The sequence below is a fragment of the Paroedura picta genome, chromosome 1 (genome assembly GCF_049243985.1).
Source record: "Paroedura picta isolate Pp20150507F chromosome 1, Ppicta_v3.0, whole genome shotgun sequence".
NCBI lineage: Eukaryota > Metazoa > Chordata > Lepidosauria > Squamata > Gekkonidae > Paroedura > Paroedura picta.
This window is the reverse complement of record NC_135369.1, coordinates 25,456,585-25,471,721: the sequence shown is the minus strand read 5'-3', so window position 1 is coordinate 25,471,721 and position 15,137 is coordinate 25,456,585. Positions and strand designations below refer to the sequence as shown.

General features: G+C 46.0%; 1 protein-coding gene across 1 annotated transcript in view; it reads right to left on the bottom strand.

The window, feature by feature from the left end:
* Nucleotides 1–15,137, bottom strand: part of CAPN1 (calpain 1) — a 54,619-nt gene that overhangs the window by 12,233 nt on the left and 27,249 nt on the right. Inside the window, exons 5-14 of the mRNA XM_077329207.1 lie at nucleotides 8,537–8,670; nucleotides 8,158–8,326; nucleotides 6,499–6,582; nucleotides 6,118–6,203; nucleotides 5,773–5,847; nucleotides 5,499–5,659; nucleotides 4,362–4,537; nucleotides 3,938–3,949; nucleotides 2,506–2,717; nucleotides 1,245–1,284 (exon numbers count right to left, since the gene is read on the bottom strand). Of these exons, the coding sequence (XP_077185322.1) occupies nucleotides 1,245–1,284; nucleotides 2,506–2,717; nucleotides 3,938–3,949; nucleotides 4,362–4,537; nucleotides 5,499–5,659; nucleotides 5,773–5,847; nucleotides 6,118–6,203; nucleotides 6,499–6,582; nucleotides 8,158–8,326; nucleotides 8,537–8,670 (1,149 nt within the window). The remainder of the gene's footprint in view (nucleotides 1–1,244; nucleotides 1,285–2,505; nucleotides 2,718–3,937; nucleotides 3,950–4,361; nucleotides 4,538–5,498; nucleotides 5,660–5,772; nucleotides 5,848–6,117; nucleotides 6,204–6,498; nucleotides 6,583–8,157; nucleotides 8,327–8,536; nucleotides 8,671–15,137) is intronic.

Below are 15,137 nucleotides of genomic sequence, written 5' to 3'. Positions count from 1 at the left end.
AGAGCCACGGAGCGCCTTCCCCGGGGCCTGGGGAGGCTGCCGGGGGCTCCCTGGCCGGCGGCAAGGAAGCAACTGCGAGCCGCGGTGGGAATCGGCCGAGCCAATCGGCAGGCGCAGAGGAAGGGGCCAATCGGCACCCTTCCTCATCCCGGACTGAGCCTGCCCTTCCTCATCCCGGACCGAGCCCGCCCGGACCGAGCCCGCCGCGGAGCACCTTCCCCGGGGCCTGGGGAGGCTGCTGGGGGCTCCCTGGCCGGCAGCCTGACGTGTCGGAGGCACTTCGCGCCTCCGACGCGTCAGGCCGCCGGCAAGGAAGCAACTGCGAGCCGTTGCTTCCTTGTGAGTAGGGTGGGAATCGGCCAAGCCAATCGGCAGGCACTTCGCGCCTGCCAATTGGATCGGCCAATGGTCTGTCCAGAGGAAGGGGCCAATCGGCACCCTTCCTCATCCCGGACCGAGCCCGCCCTAACTCCTCCCACACAGCCCTTACAGCTTTATTTAGTCCGCGGCTTTTCTCTTCTGAATAAAAATTATTTCATTTTTCAAGCAGCCTGGAACTCTGCTCTTTGCCTTTTCAAACTCTGCCAGTACCCTGGAGGCATCAGCCTATCTGCTGTCGGCCTTTGGCCTGACACAGCAGGTACTTTGATAGAGTATGGATGTTCAAGTGGCCATGAAACCTTAATGGAACCTGGTTTAACCATGTAGCATGTACTATGGGCCCCGTGCTTTCAAAGGCAATACATAGTGCCTCCCCTCGTGGATTGGGGGGGCAACGCCTCTCTCCTCTCCCCCTTTTTCCTCTTTAAGGACATTTGGAGTGACACCCCTTTCCACTGTAGGGTGCCCCTCTGCCCCCAGTCTGGCTGCTTCCACCGCAATTGTACTCTGCTAGGACCCCAGCTAGGCTCTGGTGCTACAAGCCTCATGAATCCTTAAACCACTCCTTAAACCAGTCTACCTCTGAATTCAGAGGGCCCAGCCATTGCTTTCCTATTTCGCTTTGAGTCTCCAGATGGCTTCTGATGGGGAAAAATGGATACTGGATCACATGGACCTCAGTCTGATTTGGGAAGGTATACCTCATTTTCTCATGTGCTGGCTGCACCATGATGAGAAAGCAGGGCACTACCCTAGACGGGACCTGTTTGGAATGCCCGAGCTGAGAAGATTTCCCATTTACTCCAGAATGCAAATCTAAACCTCCCGCTTATAGGAGGGTTTTGCTAGAACAGAGTTCTTACCTCATCTGGCAGGGTAGCCTGGATCTGATCATCCATTTCCCTATAGAAGAAGAATGCATGAATTAAATGAAGCAAAGAAATGCAAAGCTGTGCAGGATAATACACAGATGTGAGTAAATATTCGCAGGGCAAAATGAAGAGGGAAATCCAAAACCTAAGGTGAGAAAAGTGAAAGGCTTTCAACAGATTCTCCCTTGGGAAATTCATGGGGCGAGTGTCGCTCAACATGAGATGTACCCCTCTTGCCAGAAAGTAATGCTAGTCTGAAGAGAAAGGGCTGGTACCAAATTTGTAACATAAACAAAACAGAACTGGGGTGGTAGGAGGAGTTGGAACTCATTGCCTATCTGATTGGTCATCCATCCAACAAATAGCCAATCAGGTAGGCTGTCCCACCCCTGGCCACATCCCCCTGCAGCTACTTCCATGTGGAAGAGGTGCCAGCCTGCTCTACTGTGCTGACACCTACGAGCAAGTTGGGAGGGAGAGGGAGAGGGCCTGGGACTGTGGGCCTCGTGCTGTGGAAGGGGGGAGAGAGAGGCCCTGCCAGCACTACCCCCACTCCAAACAGCACCACTGCGGCCTTGCCAGGCCTCAGCAGGGCTGCCCGGGTTGGGGGGGGGGGGTGCCAGCTCCCGTATTTGTTCCTACAATGGGCTTTTCTGCTAGTAATAATAGTACCAAAAACAATAATAACCCCAATTAAATTAACAGAAACTGCACAGATTTCATTCATTTCAGTGTGGCTAATGGACAAGGTGATCTCCTTAGCCTGAACCCTGCATTAATGGGAGGGGGGGAATTCTGATTTTCTGTCTTAGGTGGGGTAGTCAAACTGCGGCCCTCCAGATGTCCATGGACTACAATTCCCATGAGCTGGCAGGGGCTCATGGGAATTGTAGTCCATGGTCATCTGGAGGGCTGCAGTTTGACTACCCCTGGTCTTGGGCATCAAAAAATGTATCTTGCTGGCTTTGGGCTCAAAAGAGGAAAATGAGACATCATGTGGGTTAAAAGGTCCTAAGAACCTGTCGGGTGGGAAGGAGGATCCAAAAGGGAATCCAGATCCACTTTCCCATTATTTCTCTTGTTCTCTTCTTGGCTATTGCAGGATGACCTACCCTCCCCCTTCCAACTTCTTGGTCCTGTTCCCAAGTAGGGTTCCAGGCCCAACTGGGTTTCTCAGTTCTGAAAAGTTATCTGCTTTTAATTCCATTACAGCATTTTTAAAGTCACCCAACCCTGGGAATCGTTGACTTACACTGTCCCAGCTTTCTTCTCAGAGAAGACCCGGAGCACAAAGTCTCCTTCCTTGTTAGGCTCAAAGGTGGAAGGCACCACAATGTACTCGCCCGGCGGCAGCTTGAACCGCGTGCTGACCTCGCGCAAGTTGATGAACTGCTCTGAGCGGGCCCGTGAGGAGTTTGACAGGAAGAAATCTCGCTTCAGGTGGACTGAGGACTGACCCACATACTGACAGAGAGAAAGAAGGGAGAGGTTCAAGTGCATTATCTGTCCACCCTCCCCATGTGAAGCCATGTGGGCATCTCCTTTGGACACTGAAACTACTCTGCCATAATTCCAGCAGGGTGGGTTGGGCTTACTCCAGAGAAGTCTAGGTATAAATCGTGAGATTTACTCCCGGCCACGAGAGTTGAGTAGGTTTTCTTGGACTAATGACTGCTCTCTCCCAATCCAAAAATCACAATGTCTGTTCAATGACTCCCCCAAAGTGGTACAAATTCCAAACAAATTCTAATATAAAAGTATGTGTCCAATAGCAAAAGTCAATGATCATTCTAAACACCTATGATATAAAAGGAAAGTTCTAATACATCACGTCATCATGTTAACACAATTCACAAAATATTCATGTGGGACCACATCTCGTCTGAAGAAGTTCCTCAAGGAACAAAATAGTGACCAGTGTCCATGAAGTATCCAAGATGACAATGCAGTCATGACTGTCACAGCACTGACATTTCCAGCTTTACCAGATGCCTCAGAAAATGCGATCTCCCTAAACATCCAGCAGAGGAACTGGATCATTAACTGTTGATGATCTTGGACACATTCTCTTATATTAGCATTTCTTTGGAACTTATACCAGCTTGCATGAGTAACTGAACCCAATGTCATGATTTCTGCGTTTACCATAATTCTGGTTCTTTTACCCAGACTTTATGGGTACCTTGTTTTTATTTGCCATCTCCAATATATGTTACCTCTCAAAGCTTATTCTGAGAACAAAACTGGGAGACTACACAACAACTATGTATATCACTGTCACAGTGATTCAGAGGGAGAGGGAAGCCCAGAGAAGGAGGGCTCTGCTTCTCCAGCCCCCCTGCAGCCATTTGGCTCTTGCTTGCCCCCATCTTAGTAGCCCCACACTCAGAACAGGTAGCTTCCACCATACCTGTCACTTAAATACCTTAAGCAGAATCTGATAGGCCCACTTCTGCCTCCCAATGTTTCAAGCGCTAGTCTCTAAATTTTATATAAAGTGCTATATAAATTATATAGTTTTTCAGATTTACCCAATCTCTTTTTTAAAACTGTAGACACTGGATGTTTGAACCTACTGCATGCAAAGCATGTTCTCTACCACTGATCTATGAGCCCCCACCCCTCCACCTGTTTTATAGGTGATCCACTTCCTTCCTTCCAGGAGTTGTTTTTTGTATACATACCTCAGGAGGTACCTGCAGAGGAAAAGAAAAGAAGAAAAGACAGTAAGCCCCACAGGCAAGAGAATCAGCACAAGCCCAAATCATCATATGAAATATCATCACATGATCCCTGCTGGATCAGACCAATGGTCCATCTAGCACAGCATCCTGTTTCCATCAGAGGCAATCAGATGCCCCACAGGAGAGGCACAAAGGGCCATGCATCTATCTGCTGCTGCCCCCAAATGTCTGTCAGAGATATATCACCCTCGAACATTAAGCTGTCTTGGCTAATGGGCATTGATGGACTTGTCTTGTCTAGCTTTTAATGTATATCTAGTATATCTTAACTGGTGGTCGTAGCCACATAGTTTAGCAGTGAATTGCACAAGAATTCCACATTCTTTTTTGATCCCAACATTATCCAGACAGCTTTGGATGTTACCTCATAGACAGCAAAGCCAATGGTTTCCATGTCTTTCCCAACTCGCCTCTCCTTGCGGCGGTGCTTCTGCATTAGTGCCAAAAGGAAACTGCACCCCGATTCTCTCCTCCCATCTTCATCATCATCATCCACCTCTTCGAGACAGATTTTAAACTGGGGGTTAATCCAGAACGTGGCTGAAGGAGAAAGAGAGAGAGAGATGGGATGGAGACTCAGAAGAACCAGAAAGAGGCCCAGAGGTCGTCACCTTGTGGGGCTTTCAGTTCAAGCACTTAGCAAAGTTATTTGTATTCCAGCTTTCTACCACCTACAGGTCTCCAAAATGGAGAGCCATGGCTCAGTGGTAGGACCACATGCTTTCTGTACAAAGGGCCCCAAGTTCAAGACCATGTGACAGATTCTTGCCAAGTCAAAGCAGCCAATGTTGCGTGTATTCTCATACTTTCATATTAGGTTTTAATGTAACTGCTATGGTTTCTGATCATTTTATACTCTGTTTACATCATTGGCTCATTGGCTCCAAACCACCAGGAATTTTCCAGGCTGGAAAGTAGATGAAATCTATACACACAAAAATCCCTTGCGTGTAGATAATCAGAAGCCAAGAAGGGCTCTAGTCTGTCCCCGCCCACAAATTTACCATTTTCTATATACAGGGGGATTTTTTTCCAAATGGAAATATTCAAGCATACATCATAAACACACCTTAACCTGCCATTTGAAGTGGTAAGTAAAGGTAAAGGTATCCCCTGTGCAAGCACCGAGTCATGTCTGACCCTTGGGGTGACACCCTCTAAGCGTTTTCATGGCAGACTCAATACGGGATGGTTTGCCAGTGCCTTCCCCAGTCATTACCGTTTACCCCCCAGCAAGCAAGCTAGGTACTCATTTTACCGACCTCGGAAGGATGGAAGGCTTAGTCAACCTTGAACCGGCTGCTGGGATCGAACTCCCAACCTCATGGGCAAAGCTTTCAGACAGCTGCCTTACCACTCTGCGCCACAAGAGGCTCATATTTTGAAGGGGTACAACCCAAATATTGGTTTGTCACCTCATGAGGTTCTTATGTACGCTAGTCTTCACCTCCTTCTGGATTGTCAAAGGTGCTACAGCCATATCTCACTCGGCATACACTACCTGGGAAATTCCTGCAGCCACCCGCTGTGCTCCCCCGCCGCCAGGTGCCATCGTACAGGGTGGTGTTCCATTTCCGGACTCTGCGTGACTTCAGTGCGTCTGGAGTGAGGTTGCAGATCTCAAGACGAGTGAACTCACGGAGGAAGTCCTGGAAGGACATCCTGTAGAGGAAGAGAATTATAATGAGTGCAGAATTCATGTTCATCTACATGTGCATGTTTCAAAACAACAACCAAAAAACGCAACAATTGCAGGTTATGGAAATTACACCTACCAGAATTCTCCATCTTCCATTTTAATCCGTAGCTGCTGCCCTACGGAGGGTTCCACTGTATTCCACTCCCCAGAACTGTTGAAAAAATTTAAGCGCTGTCAGAAAGAGGCAGGAAATCCGATAAACAAATTAAGAATCATATATTGCCCTGAGTCCTTTGAAAGAAGGGAGGGATACAGTTATGACAGGCAGACTTCAAACCTTAGCAAATGGCTTAACTGCTTTCCACAGAGATAAGGGTATAATTGCTCTGTTCTGGTCTCCTTTGGTCACAGGGATGGAGATAAAATGGCAGTTTTTAATGCAACTCCCCCTCCCCAGCCACACACATCAGTTGTTTCTTACCTGTCACTCCAAGAACCAGTCCATTCCACCTCTCCCCATGGGTTTCGTATCCTTATCAGATTGACCCTCTGCCCTCGGTAGTTGATCTGTGAGAAACAGAGATATGAGAAGAGATGCCAGTTAGAGATAAATGGTTGCCCAGGATGCTTGGAGGAAGGAGTTGATAACATTGCATTTGAACTGAATACGTATTTATCCAATTCTTCTTTAAAGCTTCATTTCTGAATTACAAGTCTGCGGAGTAGTAAACATCTCTCACGATGACCTGGCCCCCGAGACAGCATTTTGGGGAGGATGCCTGCCCTGTTATGGGACAGGAGAGGAGGTAGACAAATCATGGATTGTACCCACACTCTGTACAGTAGCAACTCAAAAGCTCACCTGCTCAGCTCCAGTGACAGAATAGGCATGGCCTTTCACCAGCTTCTTAAATGTGACAGCTTCCATGTCGTGAGCACTTGTGATCTAATATTGGGGATTGATGGGGAAGGGAAGAGAAAAAAAAAGGAAAAGGAATTTAAGCAACAGCTTTAACAAGCTACCTACAAAAGCCTTGATGAACTACTCATTGCAGCATAGTTCATGTTGTATCTGGATCTGCCACAAGGATTCTCTAATAGATGTGTGTTATGAGTTCCTTGCTGGAAAGTCAATTCCCAGGTGCACAGGAGTCTCATTCAGACTGGGCCCATAAGTGGGGAGAGGAGGTTTAAGCCATCCCCCTATGAACACATATGAAGCTTCCAACAGTGAATCAGATCTTTGTTCCATCAAGTTCAGTATCATCTTTTCTGACTTGGAATGACTCTCCATGGTCTCAGATGGAGGCCTTTCATATCAGCTTCTGCTTGGTCCTTTTTAACTGGAGATACTGGGGGTTGAATCTGGGACCTTCTGCAAGCAAAAGCAGAGGCTCTTCCAATAAGCCACAACCATCCCCCCCTATGCTGTTTTCCTGACCGGATATGGCTCCAGGAAGCTGCTGTTTGTCCGACTGAGGGTTCCATGCACACATACGTTCCCACAGCAGGGCAAATAGCAACTCCCTGGGCTATTTCAGTCCAGAAAAATGTCATGGGAGGAAGACTTAAGCACCCTTTCTTCACATGCAGCCATCCTGATCCAAACAGGTCTCCCAGGTGACGGGGAATTGACCTCTCTGTGGAGGTCCCAGGCATAGCCCACGGATTGCATGCCACGTTAATTGGGCCTGAAGATCCGCCTAATCCAACATCCTATTTCTAACCAGATAGAACCTTGTATGTTGTTGTATGTATGACAAAGGGCAAAATAAAAAAGCAACTATTACTACAACCACTGACAATAGCTTGAGTGCCATGTTGTCCCCTCTGCTAGCCATGGATACAGTCAAGATGGCTGTTGCAAGATTTGGTAGAAAAGAACATTGAAGTTTTAAGGTGTCTGTGTGAGTATTTATGTATTCCGAAGTTAGGAAAAAAGGGTAGACAGGGATACTTGATGTTGCCGGCTGAAAGGATTAAGAGGACGCTAAAGGTGTCCACAGCAGATGCACAGACTAGTCCACTAAAAGTTTTATCAGCTTGCCAGCCCCCACATATGCACAAGAGTCATTTATGGCACACAAACTGCCAGAAAGAACCAAGTGGCTCATATTATATGGACCTATGAAGTTGTCTTGTACTAAATCAGATAGGTGGCCCAGAGATGGTAAATAAACTGTGTGAATGAATGAATGAATGAATGAATGAATGAATGAATGAATGAATGAGGTCTTTCACATCACCTCCTACTTGATCCTTTTAAAGGGAAAGGCAAGGGAATGAGCTTGGAACCTTCTGTATGCAAAGAAGGTTCTGTATGCTCTACCACAGAGCCACAGCCCTCTCCCTCACCTGGAGCAATATTTAACTTGCCCAGAGATGACTAACTATTTATAGGCCTGATCTGAAATGCAAACCCTGTGAGAAAAGGCTGAAGGATTTGCATACATTTTTTCCCTAGAAAATTTTTTTAACGGCGACCTCACAAATATTAAAAGAGTCTGATACAGATACTCACATCAATGGAGCAACCCAAGAGAGACCCCTTCTCCAAGGCCTTCGTGATGATCTGGAAGAGGTCACTGGGTGGCTTTCGGAGCTCATACCACTCGGTCACACCTCCGGTGAAGTCTTCAAACCCCTCTGAAGTGCTCCCCCCAGACAGGGCCTCGTAGCAGCCATTTACTCTGGAATGAAAGTGGCAGAGAGTTGGTTGGGTCCCTTCCAAATTATGAACCTAGTCCAATAGGCCAATGTTATGTTCCTGCTTGACTCTGAGATTATGACAATACAGATTTTTGCAAGGCCACACAATCATTCCCTGGTAAAGGTGGGATAAACCCAACTCTCCCCAAACCACCTCTCTAGCACCCCAGATAAAAAGAGTAGCTGCTTACTTGGCATAAGCCTTCTCCAGTAGGGCACTCCAGAATTCGTTGCCTTCTGCAGAGTGCACAAACACCAGCTTGCCGTCCTTTGTTGGAAGGAGGTCGTCTATTACCACATCCACCCACTCGCCAAATTGCCAGATCTGCAGAAAATACAAGGAGGCAGCGGTGTAAGAGCTACGTCTGATACAGGCACAGTGCCTACGATAGTCTTCTGCACTGTTTACCAGCACCCAATATGCTTCATTGGTCTACCCTTGCTTGAGATCTCAAAACTATAATCGAACCATTATTTAGCTTGTCAAGCTAAATCCTATGGTCTCCCCCCCCCCCGCACCAGAGGTTGTGTATGAGATTTAACACTTATACTAAGAACTTGGAGGAGATGAACTCTGCTTAGAATTGCACTGTCAATCATGGTTAATGACAAGAACTCAACTTACCAGGTGAGAGTTTTGTGGCCCAGCTAGGAGGGAGCAAGGAGGAAGCAATCGGCCATTGGGGTTACATGGAGCTGATGACTCATGGCTGATGAGTCATGCAAAGTCCAAGAGGGGGGAGGGGGGTGTGCCAGGAGCTGATATGTTTATGTCTGGGGACTGGACTTCCTTGGGAGTGGCAGTGATGCAGGCATTTTGGCAGGCTCCCCAGGGGCATTTAAACCTTGTCTGCTGAGCACCTCACCAGTTTTGGTTTGGGTTGTCAGGTCTCCTTCCCACCCAGCCACTCACTTCATCTTTATGGTCACAAAGCATTAGGGTTTATTGTGTAGTTGTCACAGCTTTGACTGTTTGGGCATAGGGACATTTTGTTGAGAGGGCCTGCGTGGCGTTCAGGGACTCTCCTGAAGGGGTTTTGAGGGTGGAGCTGTTTAGGGACTCTCCTGAAGGGGTTTTGAGGGTGGAGCCACTAATGGCATGCCCAGCATTCAGGAGAAATCTGGAAATGATTTGGGAAGAGCGAGGTACGAAAGCTGTGCTTTTGTGCATAGAAGGCCATACGCGGTCTGGACCCTGCAGATCTGCCACTGTGTGTGCCCCCAGAAGAACCTCAAAATCTTCAAATACCAACATGCTGGTAGTCCCTGACCCAAAAGAATTTCAACTGGCCTCAGTCAGAACCTTTTTGGCCATGGTCCCAGCCAAGAAGAAGAAGAAGAAGAAGAAGAAGAAGAAGAAGAAGAAGAAGAAGAAGAAGAAGAAGAAGAAGAAGAAGAAGAAGAAGAAGAAGAAGAAGAAGAAGAAGAAGAAGAAGAAGAAGAAGAAGAAGAAGAAGAAGAAGAAGAAGAAGAAGAAGAAGAAGAAGAAGAAGAAGAAGAAGAAGAAGAAGAAGAAGAAGAAGAAGAAGAAGAAGAAGAAGAAGAAGAAGAAGAAGAAGAAGAAGAAGAAGAAGAAGAAGAAGAAGAAGAAGAAGAAGAAGAAGAAGAAGAAGAAGAAGAAGAAGAAGAAGAAGAAGAAGAAGAAGAAGAAGAAGAAGAAGAAGAAGAAGAAGAAGAATTGGTTCTTATATGCTGCTTTTTCCTACCCGAAGGAGGCTCAAAGCGGCTTACAGTCACCTTCCCATTCCTCTCCCCACAAAAGACACCACTGTGGGGTGGGTGAGGCTGAGAGAGCCCTGATATCACTGCTCGGTCAGAACAGCTTTATCAGTGCCATGGTGAGCCCAAGGTCACCCAGCTGGCTGCATGTGGGGGAGCGCAGAATCGAACCCGGCATGCCAGATTAGAAGACCGCACTCCTAACCACTACACCAAACTGGCTCTCTGCCAATTGAGATCTGGGCCTTGATGGAACTCCCTAAGTTCTGCAGGGCCTGCAAAATAGCGTTCTTCCATCAAGCTTATAGCTGAAAGCTTATAGTTGAGGCTGGAATGAGTTAAGATTGTTAACATAATCTACGAGCTTTTCTCTATGCATGGTGTATTCCCACCACTAAACTCAAAGTTGAAGTCAAAGAGGAAAATCACATTATATTCTTAAATTGACTGACGGGTTGGATTGACCAATTGCAGTGACAGACAGGAAAACAGAGCACCCCAAGGTTTTATTTATTGTTTTAACTGTAATTTTAATAGTATGATGCATGACGTATGAGATTTGATATAAACCTGCCCAAGCCTGCTTACGGGGAGAGGTGGCCTATAAAATGAATGAACGAACAAATAAATAATTTAAGCAGGATCCAAATCATAGGTATATTGCAAGTTTCTGGTTTCAAGATAGGCTTGAATCCTGACAAATCTAGAAGCTTGAAGGAACAGCTGAGCAGAGGTTGTGGTTCTGTATGGCTCTTAGTCCCTTCCTCCATATGGCTGGCAAAACCATAATAAATTATGCAAGCAAGTACATTTGCTGATCTATATCCTGGTACAGAATGTGCCCACGCTTTGCATATCATTAAAAAATATACAATTTTCACATTTTAAATGGGCTCTGCTGTGAAAGTTTCCAGCGCAATTATAACCAAGATAGAAAGTGTCATTGTAAAAAGACTCCGCTGTATTTTCAAAAGTGGATTAAAACACTGATCAGCGAAACTGAAATGTCCCAAGGAATGAAAGTAGTAGCTTCTCCAAGAGCGTCCAGAATAGCCAGTGTTCACTGACTGTGACCCAGGGCTTATACAGGTGACCCAGGGGCTTGTATATTCTGTTGCTAAAGTTTCCGACAACAAAGTGAGGACTAGAGTTCCTCCCAGAATTACAAGGCATCTCAAAACTACAGAGTTCAATTCTCTTGGGGGTCGGGGGGGGGGACAACTTCTGAGAGTGGATTCGATGGTATTACCTGCTGAGATCCTTCCTTTTCCAAAACCCTGACCTCCTGGACTCAATCTCTTTTCCCAAACTAGAGTTGACAACCCTAAAAGGTACTCACAGGTGTTTGCACCTGTCTGTCCGTCTGTGCAAATCACAACCTCCCTTTTCTTTCCCAGTGTTCCTTCTCTGTTCTCACATTCCTCTTGTTAGTGTGATTGCACACCCACATGTTTGGCACTTGTATACCTTCAGCTTACTGAAACAGCAGTGCAGAGCGTCAACTCTGGACTAGATTTACACTGGTTGATCCATCTATCTTTTTTGTGAAATGTTTGGTTATTTTGCAATGGGCACCAGGTGTTGTTTTTTTGTCTCAGTTTCTCTGTAGGATGAGAGCAGCTTGATAGTGTCATTTTTTCCCTTTGAAACTGGGTAACGAGACATATAAAGAAAAATGCAAAGCATGGCTCAATAATCCATTTGAATAGTATCAGTTTGGCAAGGATAAAATGATGGAGAGAGTTGACAAAGAGATATTTTTTTCCCGTTTCCCAAATGCTAGAACCCTAGGGTATCCAACGAAGCTGATGAGTGGGAGGTTCAGGATGCGCAAACTTCTGCTTTACATGGAGTGATTAAAATGTGGAATTCACTCTCAGAGGAGGCAGTGATGGTTTTAAAAGGGGATTAGACAGAATAATGGAGAATATATCAATGAGTACTAGCCCTGGTGTCTGAGAGGAACCTCCACATTCAGAGGTACTAAACCTCTGAATCCCAGAATCAGGAGGCAACATCAGAGGAAGTCTTGACCATGCTGTTGGCCCTCCAGAGGAATAGACTGGACACTGTGTGAAACAGGATGCTGGACTAGATGGACCATTGATGTGATCCAGCCGTGCTCTTTGTTCTTAATATATGATTCTGTTCAAAAACACCACCAGCCATTATTATTGAGGCCATTTTGTGGCTGCATATTGACGGCTTTTATTTTGATGAAGGTAAGGTGCATGGTCAAAACTACAAGCATCCATCTCTTCCTCCCACTTCTAAGCACCTTTCCCACCTATGGAATTTGAAATGGTTATATTTTCCAAAGAAAAAGAACTGTTGGGGCTCCATCCTTGTCTGTAAACCACTAGTTTTTATCTGATCATCCTGCTCCCTCATTTCAGATGGGCAAGGGGGTGTTCAATGGCTAAAGAGAATCCAACCTGTATACATAAGAGAACTTTCATCTGTAGAAATCTGTGGGTTAAACATGGCGTGGAGTGAAATATTATATATCACATGTTGATTGCTGCCTTTGAGTTGTACTTGGAAGGGAAGCTACAGGCAGTGGGTCAGAATATTGCTGTGATTATTCAGGGAAAACATCACCAGTGTTCTGCAGAGGTTCAAAGACAGCCCTTTTATTAACGCACTCCTGCACAGCTTTCTGCACAGATTAAGACTAAGCTCTGCAACTCTCTCACTCAACGCACACTCCTCCCTGAGCCTAATATGCCTGTGCTCAAGGGGGGAGGCAAAAAGCAGCCTCCTCTATACCCCAGTTCATTTGGCAGGCTTAGGCAGTTTAGCCTTGTGTCTATAGAACTGACAGAATTTGAACAGCCTAAACAAAGGGGTGGGGTGAGGTGTGTCTTGAAGGGCGGTTCCCTTCTTGCTAACCACCATGGCCTTGCCGTGCCACTTCCACAAAACAGCATTTGTTCGAAAGCGTATCATCCACAGAGTCAGATTCCAATGCAGGGTGGAGTCTCAGGGAAGGCTTAGAGAAATAACAGGCCAGTACTGGCAGCTGACCAAGCTAGGTGTTGTCTTGGGTGTGCGGGGGAAACACAAAGAAGTGCATTTAATTAATTGAAGAAACAGATTTAGGCCCAAAGGAAAACACCAGTTCTTACTGCAATAAGTCACTGTGGTGTTTTCATGAGGATAATTTTAATATTTTCTATCTGGAAATGGAGGTCAGTACTAATAAACAATAGAGTAATTGGAATTTGTACCTCTTATTCTACAACAGTTATTGGTGGGAGTTAGCTAATAAAAGATGACCCAGTGCTCTTGAAGCTGATTTTTTTTTAAAGGAAGTCAAATTTAGAGCTTTAGTAAGTATATTTATGCAATCAAAATTTCTAAGCCATGGGTGGCCAGAGAAAATCACACCACACTTTATAGTACCTGGGAAGATTGAGGGATGATGAAATAAGGTGGCAGAATAAGGATACAGACAAATGAAATCCTGGATGAAAGGCAAACAAGGAGACATGGTCAGGATCAGCCTAGGATGACAGGTTAGGACAGGAGACCATAAGAAGCACTCTCCTCAAAACAAAAACAAAAACTCTTTTTAAGCATTCTTTAAAAGGAAAAACAGGATAAAAGATTTATTAAAAATCTGTGTACTTCTAATGTATTAATGAATGCTTTATTTTTTTATGTTCTTGCAACATGGTGTTTTTGCGTGGTCATGGTAAAAAATGCTACCAAGTCACAGCTTACGAAGAAGAAGAGTTGATTCTTATATGTGTTTTTCTCTACCCGAAGGAGTCTCAAAGTGGCTTCCAATCGCATTACCTTCCCTTTCCCCACAACAGACCCCCTGTGAGGTAGAAGAAGACAAAGACTTGGTTCTTATATGCCGCTTTTTTCTACCAGAAGGCTTACAATTGCCTTCCCTTTCCTCTCCCCACAACAGACACCCTGCGAGGGAGGTGAGGCTAAGAGAGCCCTGATATTACGGAAGAAGAGTTGGTTCTTATATGCTGCTTTTCTCAACCCGAAGGAGTCTCAAAGACCGTTTATGCACTGGAGGTTTAATGCCAGGTTGCAGGCTGGAGTTTTAGTCGTGGCAGATTGCCCCACCTCTTCCTGCACCCACATGGGGAAGCATTTGGCCCAGTGTGCCTCATCCACCCCCTATTTGTGCTCCTGCACAAGAGCTGGGGCAGTGAAGTTCTCAGTGCATAAACGGTCAAAGTGGCTTCCCATAGCCTTCCCTTTCCTCTCCCCTCAACTGTGAGGGAGGTGAGGCTGAGAGAGCCCTGATATTACTGCTCCGTCAGAAAAGCTTTATCAGTACTGTGGCAAGCCCAAGGTTACCCAGCTGGCTGCATGTGTGGGAGCAGGGAATCAAACCCAGATCGCCAGATTAGAAGTCCACACTCCTAGCTACTACACCAAGATGGCTCCCATGGCAAGTGGGGATTTTAAGGCAAGAGACATTTAGGAATATTTTGCCATTGCTTGCCTCTGTTTAACAACCCTGGTATTCCTCTGTGGTTTCCCTTCCACATACTGACCAGGGCCAACCCTACTTAGCTTCTGAGGTCTGACAAGATCGAAGTCAGGGCAAGGTTCCTTGAATCCAAGGAAATGGCAGGATATAAACACTTTAAGCATACAAATGTGCAATAATATAGAAAAGAAAACAAAACAGATGAGAGAACAAGCAGCCGGATGAGGGCCCGTTCCAGTCACAGAACCACAGAGTCAGATGGGGCTAGACATACTATCTAGCCCAACCTCATGTTCAGTGCAGGAAACCCAATGCTAGGGCATCCCCAAGCAACAGCTGAGCAGCCTCTGCTTGAAGCAGATAACAGGCTCCATTGTCAAACTGCACTCACAACTGGGAAGTTTCTCGGAATGTTTAACTGAAATTTACCCCCCTGTAGTGTCAGCCCATTAGCTCTAGTCTAAAGAATACACTTCTGCCCTTTTTCGCATGAGTTCATTTGTCCCCATTGTTTCACAGAAAAAACTAGGGAACTGTCTTGTTTATAGTTTCTCTCTTCTGTTTGCTCACAACACGGATTGTTGCCGGAATGCATGCAGCACAAATGCACG